Source organism: Heptranchias perlo, chromosome 2, assembly GCF_035084215.1.
Source record: "Heptranchias perlo isolate sHepPer1 chromosome 2, sHepPer1.hap1, whole genome shotgun sequence".
Classification (NCBI taxonomy): Eukaryota; Metazoa; Chordata; class Chondrichthyes; order Hexanchiformes; family Hexanchidae; genus Heptranchias; species Heptranchias perlo.
Window position 1 is genome coordinate 101160904 of NC_090326.1, and position 18779 is coordinate 101179682.

The window sequence follows — 18779 nt, forward strand, 5'->3', positions numbered from 1 at the left end:
TGGGGACTGTGAAAACTGCCCCACATGTGCATGTACAGAAGAGATATACTGCAATGATTTGTGGGGTGGTATTACAAACTAAAGACTACAGCAATGACACAGATAAGGCAAGTGTGGGAGGCAAGCAATGTGCACAAGGAACGTGCACAAGAGAAATTTACAAGGGCTTTCACAACTGTCTAGTATTTGCATTCTCTGACACAGTATTGCAAGCATAGTGACAGTAAAAAATATTTCTACCAAAAGATACAGCACATTGGTTTGTGCCACTGTTAAGTAAGCAACATTGTAACTTTTTACTTTAAGTTACTTGTATATTAAACATTCTCTGTAAGATAGTTACGTAACATACAGAAAAAACAACAAATTTTCTTATTACAAACTCTAGTCACATCTGGCTGTACTTTGGATTGGATGGGTATTGAAAGGATTTGAAAATAAATACAATCAGAGGGGACTATGGATTCCACTACTCGTCATAGATGCCAACGATTCACATTTTGTGCAGGCAGCCAGCAGTGTGTAGCCTGTGCAGTGTCTGCGTGTCCACGTTTACTTACCAAAATTCAGTTTTTTACTGCTTGGGTCAGATAGAGTATCTTTAGCAAGGAAATTCTGGCTTAAGAAATGGTCTATTTGCTATACTATGAAGATATGGATAAAATTCCCTCAGGGCAGGAAGTTCTCCAGATATTTTGCAAACTGAACAGTTTTTTGTTGGAAACACCAACACGTGCTGGACCTCGGGTTCTTTAACAAATTCAACTGAAAGGAACAATTCATGATGGTAAAGTTACCACAAACCAGTCGCACGGCACACATAGAAAGTTGGCGGGTTGCTGAGATATTAGTGTTTTTACATTTCTTTCCTGTGTTTATGGAGCTTTCTTTTCTCTTGCACACACTGTTTTTGTCCTTCCCAACCAAAATAAATAGTACCCTCAAAAAAGCTCAAGATTTGTATTGTCTTCACGATCAAATTTACTGAAATAATCTGTTTAACTGTGAATAGAGGCAAGTGGGTCTATCAGTGTCAGAAACAAAGTAGTGATGAACTCCAAAGAGGTGCTGACTTTAGTATCAATAGCTCTTTTCAAGCAATCCCGTAGGTGGTTTTTATTTTCTACATCACGTCAACCATTTCACTTATGGCATATATGTCTTAACCAACCTACTTAGATGGCCTGAAAATAACACCCTTGTATTGTATACATTCTTATGTATCTCCATCATCATATTGACATGGCACTATTTGAAGAGTAGCAGGTTCTCCATGTATCCTTAAGAACATTACTCTCTCAAGTTAAAGAGAACATTCCTTGGTGAGTGCTTTAACTGGCTTTTTAAAAAAAACTTCTTTCACTGCACTGCCAGGGTTTGAAAATAAAATAGGGAGTGGGGTGATGAGTTTTACTTAATTAAAAAGTTGCACTGAGATTCCCATACTGAGGATTTTAATCCAGTGTTTGGTGTTGACGGTTGGCCTTTTTGCGTGTGTATGTGGTACCAGTTATACTCTAACTTTGGAAATTTTCTCAGTTTGTTCATATGTTGATGGTGGAGGTCTCTTACCTTCCCATTTAGTAAATGGGGAGAATGCCTCCGCTGTCCTTATTAGAATGATCAACATCCACTGAGAAATGTGAGGACAAGTCAAAAGAAGTCATTCCTTAAACTGCGTAATGTGATGAGTGCTGATCATTGAAACCCAGGAGACTGAAAACCACAAGGCTTATCCTTAAATGATAGAGGACTAAGGTGTGAGGAAAGACTGAAAAGGCTCTTTTACTCTGCCACGTTCTTTGGATGGGTGTGGGGTTGAGGGAGGGTGTTAAGGAGAAGACAGTGAGAGCATTGGAGGGGGAAGGTGCAATCCTGCAAGGGAATTGAGGGAATGAAGTGGTTACTACAAATAGAAATGTTTTTACTTTATAGATATATTGATTTAAACTGCAACACAGAATAAAAATGTAGGACATTTAGATTTTGCATATTAGCTATAATTACTGCTTCATAATTATACTGTATGTAATGCAAGGTGGTCAATTTGAAGGAAGCAACAGGTTAAATAATTTAATAATGTGGTGCACAAAGTATAAATAATTTTGATTTTGCATTTCTGGTGGAATTAGTACCCTATACATAATTATTTGCAAAGTGTCTAAGTAATGCATTTAGAAGATATTAGATTTTAATCATATCGATCCATTATATATGAAATTGGTATGTGGGGTGTGCGCTTAATCAAAAGCTTTCACTGGACCCTTTCCCCTATGGGCAAACCCATAGTATGTTACAGCACAGAAGGAGGCCATTTGGCCTATCGTGCCTGTGCCTGCTCTTTGAAAGAGCTATCCAATTAGTCCCCCTCCCCTGCTCTTTCTTCTTAGCCCTGCAAATTCTTTCCCTTCCCTTTTGAAAGTTATTATTGAATCTGCTTTCACCATCCATTCAGACATTGTATTCCAGATCATAACAACTCCCTGCGTAAAAATAATGTTTTTTCATGTCGCCTGTGATTCTTTTGCCAATCACCTTAAATCTATGTCCTCTGGTTACCAACCCTTCTGCCACTGGAAACAGTTTCTCCTTATTTACTCTATCAAAATCATTCATGATTTTGAATACCTCTATCAAATCTCCCCTTAACATTCTTTGCTCTAAGGAGAACCACCCAGTTTCTCCAGTCTCTCCACATAACTGAAGTCTCATCCCTGGTACCATTTGAGTGAATCTCTTCTGCACCCTCTCTAAGGTCTTGACATCCTCCCTCAAGTGTGGTGCCCAGATTGAACACAATACCCCAGCTGAGAAGGTTTAGCATAACTTCCTTGCTTTTGCACTCTATACCTCTATTAATAAAGCTCAGGATCCCATTTTTTATTTTAAAACAGCCTTCTCAACTTGTCCTGCCACCTTCAAAGATTTGTGTACATACACCCCCAGGTGTCTCTGTTCCTGTGCCCCCTTTAAAATTGTACCATTTAGTTTATATTGCCTCGCCTCATTCTTCCTACAAAAATGTATCACTTCATACTTCTCTGTGTTCAATTTCATCTGCCATGTGGCTGCCCATTTCACTAGTCTGTATGAAGTCTGTTACTATCCTCCACATTGTTTAATACATTTGAGTTTTGTGTCATCTGCAAACTTTGAAATTATACCCTGTACAGGTCATTAATATAAAAGAGCAGTGGTCCTGATACTGATCACTGGTACCACTGTATACTTCCCACCAGTCTGAAAAAACAACCGTTCACCACTACTCCCTGCTTTCTGTCCCCTAGGCAATTTTGTAAGTATCCCTTAATCCCATGGGCTTTAATTTTTCTAATAAGTCTATTATGTGGCACCTTATCAAATGCCTTTGAAAGTCCATATACACAACATGAACCGCACTACCCTCATCAACCCTCTCTGTTACTTCATCAAGATGTGGAGATGCCGGTGATGGACTGGGGTTGACAATTGTAAACAATTTTACAACACCAAGTTATAGTCCAACAATTTTATTTTTAATCCCACAAGCTTTCGGAGGCTTCCCCCTTCCTCAGGTGGTGTGGAAATGACATTTTCGAATCCTTCGCATTTTAAAATCACAGAACAATGCCTGGTGATTACTGCCCGTTGCCAAGGCAATCACAGTGAGCAGACAGAAAGGTGTCACCTAAAAAGGCCACCGAATATACAAACCCCCCAAAAAAAGAGAGAGATAAGGAAGACAGTCAATGACCCGTTATATTAAAAACAGATAACATTTGTTCGCTGGTGGGGTTACGTGTAGTGTGACATGAACCCAAGATCCCGGTTGAGGCCATCCTCATGGGTGCGGAACTTGGCTATCAATTTCTGCTCGACGATTTTGCGTTGTCGTGTGTCTCGAAGGCCGCCTTGGAGTATGCTTACCCGAAGGTCGGTGGCTGAATGTCCATGACTGCTGAAGTGTTCCCCGACAGGGAGAGAACCCTCCTGTTTGGCGATTGTTGCGCGGTGTCCGTTCATCCGTTGTCGCAGCGTCTGCATGGTCTCGCCAATGTACCATGCTCTGGGGCATCCTTTCCTGCAACGTATGAGGTAGACAACATTGGCCGAGTCACAGGAGTATGAACCGTGCACCTGGTGGGTGGTGTCCTCTCGTGTGATGGTGGTATCTGTGTCGATGATCTGGCATGTCTTGCAGAGGTTACCGTGGAAGGGTTGTGTGGTGTCGTGGACGCCAATGTACTGCTCAGACGAGGAGGAACGCGATGGACACCTACAGACGCTGAAAGACGCCTTAGTAAGAACGGGATTATGATGCTCGATGTTGGTAACCAGAGGACATGATGCTCGACTCATCGATCGACAGTTCCGACGGGCCACAGCGAAAAATCGCGTAGACCTCCTCAGAAGACTAACACGGGACGCAACCAACAGAGTACCCTTCATCGTCCAGTACTTCCCCGGAGCGGAGAAACTACGCCATGTTCTCCGCAGCCTTCAACATGTCATCAATGATGACGAACACCTCGCTATGGCCATCCCCACACCTCCACTACTCGCCTTTAAACAGCCACCTAACCTCAAACAAACCATCGTTCGCAGCAAATTACCCAGCCTTCAGGAGAACAGCGTCCACGACACCACACCACCCTTCCACGGTAACCTCTGCAAGACATGCCAGATCATCGACACAGATACCACCATCACAGGAGAGGACACCACCCACCAGGTGCACGGTTCATACTCCTGTGACTCGGCCAACGTTGTCTACCTCATACGTTGCAGGAAAGGATGCCCCAGAGCATGGTACATTGGCGAGACCATGCAGACGCTGCGACAACGGATGAACGGACACCGCGCAACAATCGCCAAACAGGAGGGTTCTCTCCCTGTCGGGGAACACTTCAGCAGTCATGGACATTCAGCCACCGACCTTCGGGTAAGCATACTCCAAGGCGGCCTTCGAGACACACGACAACGCAAAATCGTCGAGCAGAAATTGATAGCCAAGTTCCGCACCCATGAGGACGGCCTCAACCGGGATCTTGGGTTCATGTCACACTACACGTAACCCCACCAGCGAACAAATGTTATCTGTTTTTAATATAACGGGTCATTGACTGTCTTCCTTATCTCTCTCTCTCTTTCTTTTTTTTGGGGGGTTTGTATATTCGGTGGCCTTTTTAGGTGACACCTTTCTGTCTGCTCACTGTGATTGCCTTGGCAACGGGCAGTAATCACCAGGCATTGTTCTGTGATTTTAAAATGCGAAGGATTCGAAAATGTCATTTCCACACCACCTGAGGAAGGGGGAAGCCTCCGAAAGCTTGTGGGATTAAAAATAAAATTGTTGGACTATAACTTGGTGTTGTAAAATTGTTTACAATTTACTTCATCAAAGAACTCAATCAAATTAGTCAAACACAATTTTCCTTAAACAAATCTGTGCTGACTTTCATTTATTAGCCCATACTTTTCCAAGTGCCAATTTACTGCCTGTAGTACCGGTCACACCTGTTGGGGCATTGTGATAGGAATTTTCAATTTTAAGTGTGCTGCACTTTGCCTGCCACAGATTCACCCAGTCTACACAGTAGTGAGAGTATAGTTAAAAAAGTATTAATTATTTATTTTAGTTTCTTCTTAGCTGCTTTTACATAATTTGTACAATCCTTCCTGATATGTATTGTACTTACATTGTCGTTGAACACTAGAGGGCCCCCTGATGGGAAACTTAACCGTAATAAAGCTGTTAAAATTAATTCTCTTCAAATAAATTGAGTTAAAAGAATCTCAAAAATCCTGGTATAGTATGAGGGAAGACAGTTTTCAGTTTGTACAGAGATAATTTTCCTAATACACATTGGGATCCAACTGCAAGCAGAGGTTTTTTGAGAAAGGCTGAGGCTTTCATGTAAAAACTTTAATAAAGGTAATACAAGACACAAAAGACAAATTGATGGGTAAATATAATAATGTTATTTTCAAATATGTAATTTTTAATGTTTCTTTTTTGTTTAAAATTTTATTTTAGACATTAGAAATGTTAGTTACTATGAAAAATAGCAGTTTAATTGGTTCACTTTTGTTTTTTTTTTATTTGCAGTTCTTCTGACCAGTCATTCAGAATTTTTAATTGGTTGCTTGTGATTTTAGGCCAATCTGTATCCTCTATAGGCACAGAAATGCAAACTCATCATTTTGCCATGCCTATCCATGCTCTACAATGACAAAAGCAACATTTGAAATGAAAAATAAATAGACCAACAGAGGCTACTGGAATGAAGAATGAACATTCATGTTGCTGCAAGTCTGCTTTTTCCCACCAACTTTAACTGCTGTGTAAACTGATATAATGATAGATTACATTTTGTTTTTAAAATGAAAGCTACATTTAGTTTTGCAAACCTGGTCATCACAGTAATATTGGCAGGGGGCCATTTCACCCTCGTTTGTTCTAGGTACCATAAATTCATAGGTCTCGAGAAACTGCAAATCAACACCGTCCAGTGGGTGAGAAACAGACACAGATAGGTGATCATCACTTGGTACATTAGTGTCTACGCCATTCACTGAATGTGTTAGTGATCGCCGTTGTCTTTTGATGGAATGAGAGAACTGTTGTTGCATTTCACTCCCTGCGACTGACCTGCAAACAGGTTAAATTAAAGTAAGACTCATGGGATAGAGGTGTCACATTTAGGTTAAAGGTAAACATAAGAAAACAAGCCTAAAGCCCACAAGAAACATTTTTCTCAAATTCCTGATTTTTTTTGTAATACACAGCATATAGCACATTATAATTGATAGTAATATACAAAAATACTAATTTTTGCTTGGGTGTTGGAAGAAATAGCAAACTTACTTTGGTGATTGTTGTTCCTCTGACCTGTAAAAGAGGAACTTGAAAATCACTCAACTCTAGACTTTGATAGGGACATATATCTTCACTTTTAATTTGTGCACATATAAATTTATCTACATTGTATTTGTGAAAGCAGACACATACTAGTTTTCTTAACCCCAAAAAGAGATTCTGGTTAGAAGCAGGAAGCATGAGATATTAATCCAATTTTACAGATGAAATTCTGTTTTAATACTGTATTTACATTACTTAAAATAAATTAATACTGTTCTAGTTTACTCATCCCTCTCAATGTTCCTTTCAATTTTGGCAGGGATATCAGAGACCTATTATACCAAAGGTGCTTAACAAAATGGGTTTTAGCATACATGTAAAAGTTATACTTCTGTTTAAAGGAAACAACTGATAGGAAAAGTTAAAAGAGGGCACTTGAGACTTTGTAAATTACAATCAGAGATTAGTTAAGAGCTTGTCAGCCCTCTTAGCGTTCTATATTGCAACTTAATTGATCCACAAATAAAATCTAGTGCAACATTAAAATTTATTCCAAAATAATTTCACTGCCCACAAACAGTGATTTGCTCAATGAAACTAAGAGATGCAACAAGTCCATTTATAGAATGTTGTTATATATTGGATAGATATCTCAGAGCACTTCACAGCGCAAAAAAGAAAATGGGCACCAAACAGGAGAGAACAGGGATTGCACCACTGGCATAAAGTGGTATTATGGAACAGTACCAAAAAGCAGGTGAACAGGAAGGTTTCTGGAAGAATTTTGAAACTAAGGAGGGAGGAAGTAACACTTGAGGGATTTTGGGACAACATGGGCGTGGTGGTTGAAAGAGCAGCCAATAAATGATGAAGCAGAGGGGATAAGGAACAAGGAGTATACAAGTGTCAGGAGATTCAACTGGGAACATGGTACTGAAAATAGAGTGGGCAAATGGGCAACGATTTTGAAATTGATTTGAAGTGGCATGGGAAGCTAGTGGAGCTCAGTGAGGACTGGGATGCTGGAACTGCAGGGATTTCATTTTTTTTTTTATTTGTTCATGGGATGTGGGCATCGCTGGCAAGGCCAGCATTTATTGCCCATCCTTAATTGCCCTTGAGAAGGTGGTGGTGAGCCACCTTCTTTAACCGCTGCAGTCCGTATGGTGAAGGTTCTCCTACAGTGCTGTTAGGTAGGGAGTTCCAGGATTTTGACCCAGCGACGATGAAGGAACGGCAATATATTTTCAAGTCGGGATGGTGGGTTCCCACGTGCCTGCTGCCCTTGTCCTTCTAGATGGTAGAGGTCGCAGATTTGGGAGGTGCTGTCGAAAGGAGGTTGGTAAAGATGCAGACAACATTCTGAATGGGTTGCAGTTTGAACATAAGAACATAATAGAAGCAGGAGTAGGCCACATGGCCCCTCGAGCCTGCTCCGCCATTCAACAAGATCATGGCTGATCTTCAACCTCAACTCTAGTTTCCTGCCCAATCCCCATATCCCTTGATTCCCCGAGAGTCCAGAAATCTGTCTATCTCAGCTTTGAATATATTCAATGACTCAGCATCCATAGCCCTCGGAGGTAGAGAATTCCAATGATTGACATCCGAGTGAAGAAATTCCTCCTCATCACAGTCTTAAATGGCCGACCCCTTATCCTGCGACTACGCCCCCTAGTTTTAGACTCTCCAGCCAGGGGAAACAACCTGTCAGCATCTACCCTGTCAAGCCCCCTCAATCTTATATGTTTCAATTAGATCACCTCTCATTCTTCTAAATTCCAAAGAGTATAGGCCCATTCTACTCAACCTCACCTTATAGGACAACCCTCTCATCCCAGGAATTAATCTCGTGAACCTTCGCTGCACCGCCTCTAAGGCAAGTATATCCTTCCTTAGATAAGGAGGCCAAAACTGTACACAGTACTCTAGCTGAGGTACTGAGCCCTGTACAACTGTCGTAAGACTTCCTTACTTTTGTACTCCAACCTCCAATCAAGGCCAACATTCCATTTGCTTTCCTAATTGCTTGCTGTATCTGCATGCTAACTTTTTGTGTTTATTGTACGAGGACACCCAGATCTCTCTGAACACCAACATTTAATAGTTTCTCACCATTTAAAAAATATTCTGTTTTTCTATTCTTCCTACCAAAGTGAATAACCACACATTTCCCCACATTACAAGGTTGCATCTGCCACCTTCTTGCCCACTCACTTAACCTGTCTATATCCCTTTGCAGGCTCTGTCCTCCTCACAGCTTACTTTCCCACCTACCTTTGTATAGTCAGCAAACTTGGATACATTACACTTGGTCCCTTCATCTGTCATTGACAGATTGTAAATAGCTGAGGCCCATGCATCGATCCTTGCAGTACCCCACTAGTTACAGCCTGCCAGCCTGAAAATGACCCGTTTATCCCTACTCTGTTGTTTTCTAGCCATGAACCAATCCACTATCCATGCTAATATGTTATTTCCAACCCCATGAGCCCTTATCTCGTGTAACAAGCTTTTACGTGGCACCTTATCGAATGCCTTTTGAAAATCCAAATATACGACATCCACTGGTTCCCCTTTATCTACCCTGCTAGTTACATCCTCAAAAAACTCAAATTTGTCAAACACGATTTCCCTTTCATAAAACCATGTTGATTCTGCCTAATCATATTATGATTTTCTAAGTGCCCTGTTACACTTCTTTAATAATGGATTCCAGCATTTTCCCCGACAACTGATGTCAGGCTAACTGGCCTGTAGTTCCCTGTTTTCTCTCTCCCTCCCTTCTTGAATAGCGGGGTCACATTTGCTACCTTCCAATCCGCTGGGACCAGTCTAGAATCTAGGGAATTTTGGAAGATCATAACCAATGCACTATCTCTGCAGCCACCTCTTTTAGAACCCTCGGCTGTAGGCTATCAGATCCAGGGGATTTATCAGCTTTTAGTCCCATTAGTTTCTCAAGTACTTTTTCTCGACTGATATTAATTACTTTAAGTTCCTCACTCTCATTAGACCCTTGGTTCCCCACTATTTCTGGTATGTTTTTTGTGTCTTCTACTGTTGAAAACAGATACAAAATATTTGTTTAACGCATCTGCTATTTCCTGATTCCCCATTACAATTTTTCCTGTTTTAGCCTCTAGGGCACCATTTACTTTTGCTACTCTCTTCCTTTTTACATACTTGAAGAAGCTCTTACAATCCATTTTTATATTTCTTACTACTTTACTTTCATATTCTATTTTCTCTCTTTTTATCAATTTTTTGGTCGTCCTTTGCTGTTTTCTAAAACTCTCCCAATCCTTAGGCTTACTACTCTTCTGGGAAACATTATAGGCTTTTTCTTTTAATGTAATACTATTCTTAACTTCTTTAGGTAGCCATGGGTGGATCACTTTTCCCATGGAGTTTTTATTTCTCAGTGGAATATATATTTGTTGAGAATATTGAAATATTTCTTCAAATGTTCACCACTCCTTTTCAACCTTTAATTAATTTATTTGTGGGGGTGGAAGAGGGGCAGCTGGCTAGAAGAACATTAGACAAGTTAATCATCATGGTAATAAAGGCATGGACTAGAGCCTTGGTGACAATGGGGGAGAGGTAGAGGCAGAGACGAGGTATGGTTTCAAGGTGGATGGAGGTTGCCATGGCAAAATGTGATATGGAAAAGAAAGGTCAGTTAGGACCAAGCAGCATGCCGAGGTTCCCACCTGCAGATTTACTCAGCGATGGCAGTTGGAAAGGTTGATGGAGTTAACAGGAGAGGCTGATAAGAGTAAAAATGGATGGCTTTAGTTTTGTCTACATTAAGCTGTTGGAAATTCTGATTCATCCAAGACTTAATGTTGGGCAGACATCTGAAGAGTTGAGTAATAGCCTTGGAATCAAAAGAAACAGGAAGGTAAAGTAGGGTGTCATAAGCCTACATATGGAACCTGATCCTGTGCTTCTTGACAGTGTCATTAAGGGGTAAGCATATCGATGAATAGAAGGGGACCAAGGACGGAGCCCTGGGATATAGTGAGGGAGACCATGCAGACAAGAGGGGAAAAATCATTGGAAGATATATTAAGGTGGATTTTCCCCCGGGCAGACTTTAGACAGCTGGCCGGTGGAATGTGCGGCTGGCCAGCTGGCCTGTAGTTCCAGTGTGAGGTGGGTTGTGACCAGAGACCAAGTGCCCCAGGGCAGCTGACAGGCTCTGGGCCACAAGGTCAGTAAGAAGAGCACCTCTCCTCCTCCTGGCCCCACAAAAAAAAAGAAACTTGCCTTTCGGATCCTCTTTGGCCGGGTCACCAGCTGATGCTGGTCGGAGCATGTATAACGCACGCTCTGCCCAGCATGGACCAAAAATGGCAATCGAGGTCCTATGTACGTCGTAGGCCCCCAATCAGCATTTTAATTGGGCCTACCTTCTGACGCAGAGGGCCGCATTGGCTGCCGCGTGGTACACCCAGCAGAACATTGCCGTGGACACAACGATGGCAATGAGGCACAGTAGGTCATTGCCCACCATTTTCAGGGCTTTATCACCCTGTTTCAGTCAGGCAGGAGGCCTGAAAATTCAGCCCATAATGTCGTCATTGGGATAAGTGTGAATGGAACTAGAGACACAAAATTGGAATACTGAGAATAAATGTTGTGCAGAGAATAGAATGGTTAACTGCGTCAAAGGCAGTGGACAGGTTAAGAACAATGAAGAGGGGCAATGAGCCACATTCACAGTCATAAAAAATGCCATTATTGACTGACCACAGCAGTCTTTGTGCTGCAAGGGGGATTGAAATCAGATTGCAGGGTATTAAACAGGGAGTATTGCGAAAGGAGTGAGGAGTTGCGCAGCAATAGTTTCTCTGATTTTCTGAGGCAAATACTCAATTTGGAAAAAAATTCAACTTATTCAACACCTAACTTACTATTTAACAAGCAGCAAATGATCAGAGACATAGCTATTTAGATTCCACAATTCTGCAACTGTGAACTTTCCTAAAGGATTTAAAATCTTAAAAAAACTTTTCCCTTATCTGAGCGCTTCAATTTTCTTTAAATTGAGTCACTCCAATCTTAGGAGTCATTCATATTTTATTTTTGACAGACGCTCAAATTCTCCTCCAAATGCATTTTTCATCGATCTCAGATTGATCGTTAATTAGAGCAATTTGTCGTTGTGGAGAGTTTCATTTTGGAAAAGGAACACGTTCAGGGAAATCTATCCCATCCCATGAACTGTCGACTGAAGGTGATACATAAGTAGAGGTAGAGACAGGCGATGTTTTGAAGGTCGTAGAAGATTGTTTTGGTGATAGAATGAACGTGGGGACGGTGATGTGCAGCTATGGAAAAGAAAGGAGTCAAATCATCACAGTGATGCTGAAGGTTATCCATAGCACAGAGCAGGAAGGTTGAAAGCTGACAAAGGAGAGAAAATATACACAAGGAACATATTTGGCCACATGCAGCTTTTGTTTTCAGGCAAAGGAATATCTAGAGGACACATAATAAATACTGCCTTGATCTAATTCCTTCTTTTTATGTCAGTTGTACAATAGTCTGAAGTTAACAGAAAAATTTGAACAATCAGATCGAAATGCAGTATCCAAAAAAAGTCACTTTCAATTGGTGCAGAATCTGTAAGTTACTTCCTAGATTTCACTTATCATGGTATCCCAGGAAAACAGAAAAGGAGACTTTGTTGTAGCTGTATAAAGTAAACAAAGCTGTACTAAATGTAATTTGAAAGGCTGGCTGCAGTCAATACTAATTTGTGTAAACAGAATATCAAACCATTTACATTGGGTTATATTGTGTAAACTGGTCAAATCTAATTTGCAGTACTATCTACTGCATCCAAGAGTAAAAGTAAAATGAAAAACAATATGCTGCTAGCAACTTATGATAAAAGAATACAAGCCCACTTTTTCAACCAGTCTGATGAATCAAGCAAGCCTATAATTCTGAAGCTGTAGGCAGTCTACCATTGTAAAGAGCTATAATATGATGAGTTGTAGAACACCCCTACTTATTAGCTGTCAGCATAATTGCTATTTTGCACAACTAGTTCTGAAGCCCAAGTCCGTCCAAGGCGAGAATATTGCTCTCATGTCTGGAAGGCTCTTTTTAACATCATCTCACGCTCCTGGACAACTCATTGCTGTGACTAATGATCCCACTCTCACCTCCAACCTCCACTTCTGTCACAACTTTTCTCACTTCTAATTAATTGATAGTACTACAATGGTCAGTATTCCTTTGAACTTTTTTCTTACTTCTATCCTCCAAATATATGCACTCTTCCTCCTCCCTGTGTTAAATTAAATTTCATTCCATTAGCTTCTATTCCAACACTCTTCCCAGAACTGAAATCTACAGAACTCCTCGCCTCTTGGTCCTCCATTTCTCTTTAGGCCCAAGTTTGGTGTCATCTATCTGCTATTCCATGATTTACCTATTATTTTTTACAATCTTGCTGGTGTCCCTTCCATCTTGGTTTCTTAATTTAAAAAAATATTTCACAGACACTTTTAGTTTCACTTTCTTGGATGTGACATGTCACCTGCAGTTCGAAAAACACATTTCTATAAGTTAATTTTCAAAAAGTATTCTCAGCCCATGTACAGTTTAAATGCTTAGCCAGTTACTTCACAAAGGCTTTCTTTTGTCAACTAATGGTCTGATGAGATTGATTGGCAGCTCCACTAGATTTATAAAACATAACGAGAAGACACTCTGAAGTTCACGTAACTAACACGTAAATACAAAACTTGTGATAACAGTGACCTACCTGAGGATTGCCGACAACTTTTAAAAGTTGTTATACATTATTGAAATTAAATTTATCTTTACATACAATGCGAGTAATTCAAACCAGAGTCGAGTGAGGAGTGACTTTTAAATAAAAATTTATACGGGATTATTTTTTGACCATGCTCCCAGTGCAGAGCCTCCAGAAGCGTACATCAGAAATTTGGGAGCTGAAGAATATGATTTTTCTGTATTGCAGTGTGAAACTTGGAAACATAGAAAATAGGAGCAAGAGTAGGCCATTCGGCCCTTTGGGCCTGCTCCGCCATTCAAAATGATCATGGCTGATCGTCTAACTCAGTACCCTGTTCCTGCTTTTTCCCCATATCCCTTGATCCCTTTAGCATTAAGAAATATATCTATCTCCTTCTTGAATACATCTAATGACTTGGCCTCCACTGCCTTCTGTGGTAGAGAATTCCACAGGTTCACCACCCTCTGAGTGAAGAAATTTCTCCTCATCTCGGTTCTAAATGGCATACCCCGTATCCTGAGACTGTGACCCCTGGTTCTGGACTCCCCAGCCATCGGGAACATCCTCCCGGCATCTAGTCTGTCTAGTCCGGTTAGAATTTTATATGTTTCAATGAGATCACCTCTCATTCTTCTAAACTCGAGTGAATATAGGCCTAGTCGGCCCAATCTCTCCTCACACGTCTGTCCTGCCATCCCTGGAATCAGTCTGGTAAACCTTTGATGCACTCCCTCCATGGCAAGGACATCCTTCCGCAGATAAGGAGACCAAAACTGCACACAATACTCCAGATGTGGTCCCACCAAGGCCATCTTCTTGCCCACTCACCCAACTTGTCTAAATCACATTGGAGCCTCTTTGCATCCTCCTCACAGCTCATATTCCACCCCAGCTTTGTCATCTGCAAACTTGGAAATGTTAATTTAGTTCCCTTATCCAAATCATTGATATATATTGTGAATAGCTGGGGCCCAAGCACTGATCCCTGCGGTACCCTACTAGTCACTGCCTGCCACCTGGAAAAAGACCTGTTTATTCCTACTCTCTGTTTCTTGTCTGTCAACCAATTCTCAATCCATGCCAGTATATTCCCCCCAATTCAATGTGCTTTAATTTTGCACACTAACCTCTTGTGTGGGACCTTATCAAAAGCCTTCTGAAAATACAAATACACCACATCCACTGGCTCTCCCCTATCTATTCTACTAGTTACATCCTCAAAAAAAACTCCAGTAGATTTGTTAAGCATGATTTCCCTTTCATAAACCCATGCTGACTTTGTCCAATCCAGTTAATGCCTTCCAAGTGTTCTGATATCACATCTTTTACAATAGACTCTAGCATTTTCCCCACTACTGATGTTAGGCTAACTGGTCTGTAATTACCTGTTTTTTCTTTCCCTCCTTTTTTAAATAGTGGGGTTATATTTGCCACCCTCCAATCTGTAGGAACTGTTCCAGAGTCTACAGAATTTTGGAAGATGATCACCAATGCATCCACTATTTCCAGGGCCACCTCCTTTAGTACTCTGGGATGTAGATTATCAGGCCCTGGGGGTTTGTCAGCCTTTAGCCCCGTTAATTTCCCCAGCACTTTTTTTTTTACTAATACTGGTTTCCTTCAGTTCCTCCCTCTCACTAGACCCTTGGTTCCCTAACATTTCTGGGAGGTTATTTGTGTCCTCCTTTGTGAAGACAGACCAAAGTATGTGTTTAATTGTTCTGCCATTTCTTTGTTCCCCATTATAATTTCCCCCATTTCTGACTGTAAGGGACCGACATTTGACTTCACTAATCTTTTTCTCTTGACATATTCATAGAAGCTTTTACAGTCAGTTTATGTTCCCTGCTAGTTTACTCTCATACTCTACTTTTCCCCTCTTAATCAATCTCTTTGTCCTTCTTTGCTGAATTCTAAACTGCTCCTGATCCTCAGACTTTTTCTCCTCTTTGGATCGAATAGTATCCCTAATTTCTTTTGTTAGCCACAGTTGAGCCACCTTTCCTGTTTTATTTTTGCACCAGGCAGGAATGAATAATTGTTGTAATTCCTGCACACATTCTTTAAATATTAGCCATTGCCTGTCCACAGTCATCCCTTTTAGTAAAGTTCCCCAATCTATCATAGCTAACTCGCACCTCATACTTTCGTAATTTCCTTTATTTAGATTCAGGACCCTAGCTTCAGATTCAACGACTTCTCTCTCCATCTTAATGAGGAATTTTATCATGTTATGGTCGCTCTTCCCTAAGGGACCCTGCACAACAAGATTGTTAATTAATCCTTTCTCATTGCACAATACCCAGTCTAGGATCTAGTTGGTTCTTCAACGTATTGGTCTAGAAAACCATCACGTACACACTCCAGGAATTCCTCCCCCACAGTATTATTGCTAATTTGGTTTGACCAATCTATATATAGATTAAAGTCACCCATGATTATAGTTGTACCCTTCTTGCATGCGACTCTAATTTCCTGTTTAATGCCCTCCCCTACATCTCCACTACTGTTTGGGGGCCTATAGACAACCCCCACCAACGTTTTCTGCCCCTTGGTGTTTCTTAGCTCCACCCATACAGATTCCACATCGTGATTTTCCGAGCCAATATCTTGCCTCACTATTGCATTGATTTCCTCCTTTACTAACAACGCTACCCCACCTCCTTTCCCTTTTTGCCTGTCCCTCCTAAATATTGAACAACCCTGGATGTTCAGTTCCCATCCTTGGTCACCCTGCAGCCATGTCTCCGTAATCAGAACTATATCATAACTGTTAATATCTATCTGTGCTGTTAATTCATCTAGCTTATTGCGAATGTTCCACGCATTAAGACACAATGCCTTTAGACTTGTCTTTAAGACTGCTAGTCATCTTAGTTTTATTTTACATTATGGCCCTATTTGTTTTTCACCCTTGTTTTCTACTCCTTCCACTATTGCTTCTTCCCTTCTGTCTTGTTTCTATCCTTGTTTCCCCCTCCTCTGTCTCCCTGCTCAGGTTCCCATTCTCCTGCCATTCTAGTTTAAACCTTCCCCAACAGCACTAGCAAACATCCTTGCGAGGACATTGGTCCTGATCCTGCTCGGGTGTAACCCGTCCCGCTTGTACAGGTCACACCTTCCCCAGAACCGGTCCCAATGTCCCAGGAATCTAAATCCCTCCCTCCTACACCATCCCTGCAACCACGCATTCATCTGGTCTATTCTCCTGTTCCTATACTCATTAGCACGTGGCACTGGTAGTAATCCTGAGATCACTACCTTTGAGGTCCTGCTTTTTAATTTATATCCTAACTCCGTAAATTCACCTTGGAAGCCCTCAACCCTTTTTTTTAAACCTATGTCGTTGGTACCGATATGGACCACGACTACTGGCTGTTCACCCTCCTACTCCAGAATGTCCTGCAGCCGCTCCGTGACATCCTTGACCCTAGCACCAGGGAGGCAACATACCATCCTGGAGTCACGTTTGCGGCCGCAGAAACGCCTATCCGTTCCCCTTACAATTGAATCCCCTATCAATATAGCCCTGCCACTCTTATTCCTCCCCTCCTGTTCAGCAGAGCCAGCTGAGGTGCCACAAACTTGGCTCTTGCTGTTTTCCTATGATAAGCCATCTCCCCCAACAGTATCCAAAGCGGTATGTCTGTTTGAGAGGGAGATGGCCCCAAGGGACTCCTGCTCTACCTGCCTAGTCCTTTTACTCTGCCTGGCGGTTACCCATTTCCTTTCTGCCTGCGTAATCTTTACCTGTGGTATGACCACCTCACTGATAGTGCTAGCCACGATAATCTCAGCATCGCGGATGCTCCACAGTGAATCCACCCGCAGCTCCAGTTCCGAAATGCGGTTAGTCAGTATCTGCAGCTGGACACACTTCCTGCACACATGGTCGCCAGGGACACCTATAGTGTCCACGACTTCCCACAGTGCAGGCGGAGCATATCACGGGTGTGCGCTCCGCTGCCATGACTTGCCTTAGATTTACACTGCGTTCACCTCTCGGACTCTCTTCCCGTTCTCGGGTCTCTCCTTTTCCACTGCGTTCACCTCTCGGACTCTCCTCCCGCTCTCGGACTCTCCTTTCGCTCTCGGCAGAAGACCAAAATGCTACTAAATGCTGGATTGTAGCTTTGATCCTGATAGCAGCTATTTTGCTGCGGGGAAACCAAGTCCACACAAGGAAGGCGAGTACATGAGAGCAACAAGAACAAAATCCACAAACACAATGGGAATGTCATTCCTGCACAGCTTCAGGTCAAGTGTGCCTTCCCTTTGTATGGTTGACGCACATCTGAGGGAAACCTATGAGCTTATCCTTAAAACACAGCCCAATTAGGGACTGTGGTTAAATTGTCTGTAATAAATTTCGATCTACCCCGACTGTAATAGAATGAATGCAGCAGCAAAGCCCACAATTTGAAATTTGAACACGGAACATAATTTGGGAGAATCAATAAATACAAAGGCTGATTTAATGAGGCCCTGCTGGTGTGCAGAGGCTGGAATATCAAGCCTGACATCATGCAGCGCCCAATTTGGCTTCTGACATTCATAGGTCTCATTTCAATTACTTAAACAGGTCTCACGCTGAATGGCCTGACAGTGAGCAAAACTCCTTGCACAACATAACTCACCCATATAAACTGGAGAAAACAGCCTGGAGCTCAGCCTGTTCAAGACTACTTTTTAAAAAGGGAGAAGGCAGTTTATTTCTTTGCATGGCAAGGCAATGCAGATGGCACCCTGTGGGCAACCAAGCTCTTCATATCAACCCCATAGCCTGCATGAACAGAAAAGCTCTGCAATCATATTGTTCAGGTGGTATCTGACTACAGAAACATTTTGCATGTCAGTGGCTGTTATTCAAGAGGCAGACATGATTGTCTTTGTGTGTGGCATTCCATGATGTCTGAATTGCTTGAAGAAGAAACACTAAGGTGGATGACACTCAGAAGAATGGAGCTATCATCTATACACATGACTGCTTATCCCATTGAGAAACTCTAACAAAGAAGCACCTTAGTCTAGACACTGTCACCTGTTCACTGTTCCTTGGCTGCCATCTCCAAGAAAACTGTACCATACAGCCTAGACAGAATGGAACAGTGCAGTTTGCAATAGGGCAGTGGTCAAAAATTATATCTCAGAGGTTGC

At 41.8% G+C, this 18779-nt stretch overlaps 1 protein-coding gene across 3 annotated transcripts in view; it reads right to left on the reverse strand.

The window, feature by feature from the left end:
• LOC137341719 (tyrosine-protein phosphatase non-receptor type 3-like) overlaps positions 1-18779 on the reverse strand; it is a 234329-nt gene that overhangs the window by 77514 nt on the left and 138036 nt on the right. For 2 of the 3 annotated variants that reach the window (XM_068005156.1, XM_068005147.1), the window contains exons 15-16: positions 6848-6871; positions 6391-6631 (exon numbers count right to left, since the gene is read on the reverse strand). In XM_068005156.1, the coding sequence (XP_067861257.1) occupies positions 6391-6631; positions 6848-6871 (265 nt within the window). The remainder of the gene's footprint in view (positions 1-6390; positions 6632-6847; positions 6872-18779) is intronic. The other variant, XM_068005163.1, reaches the window with a different exon arrangement.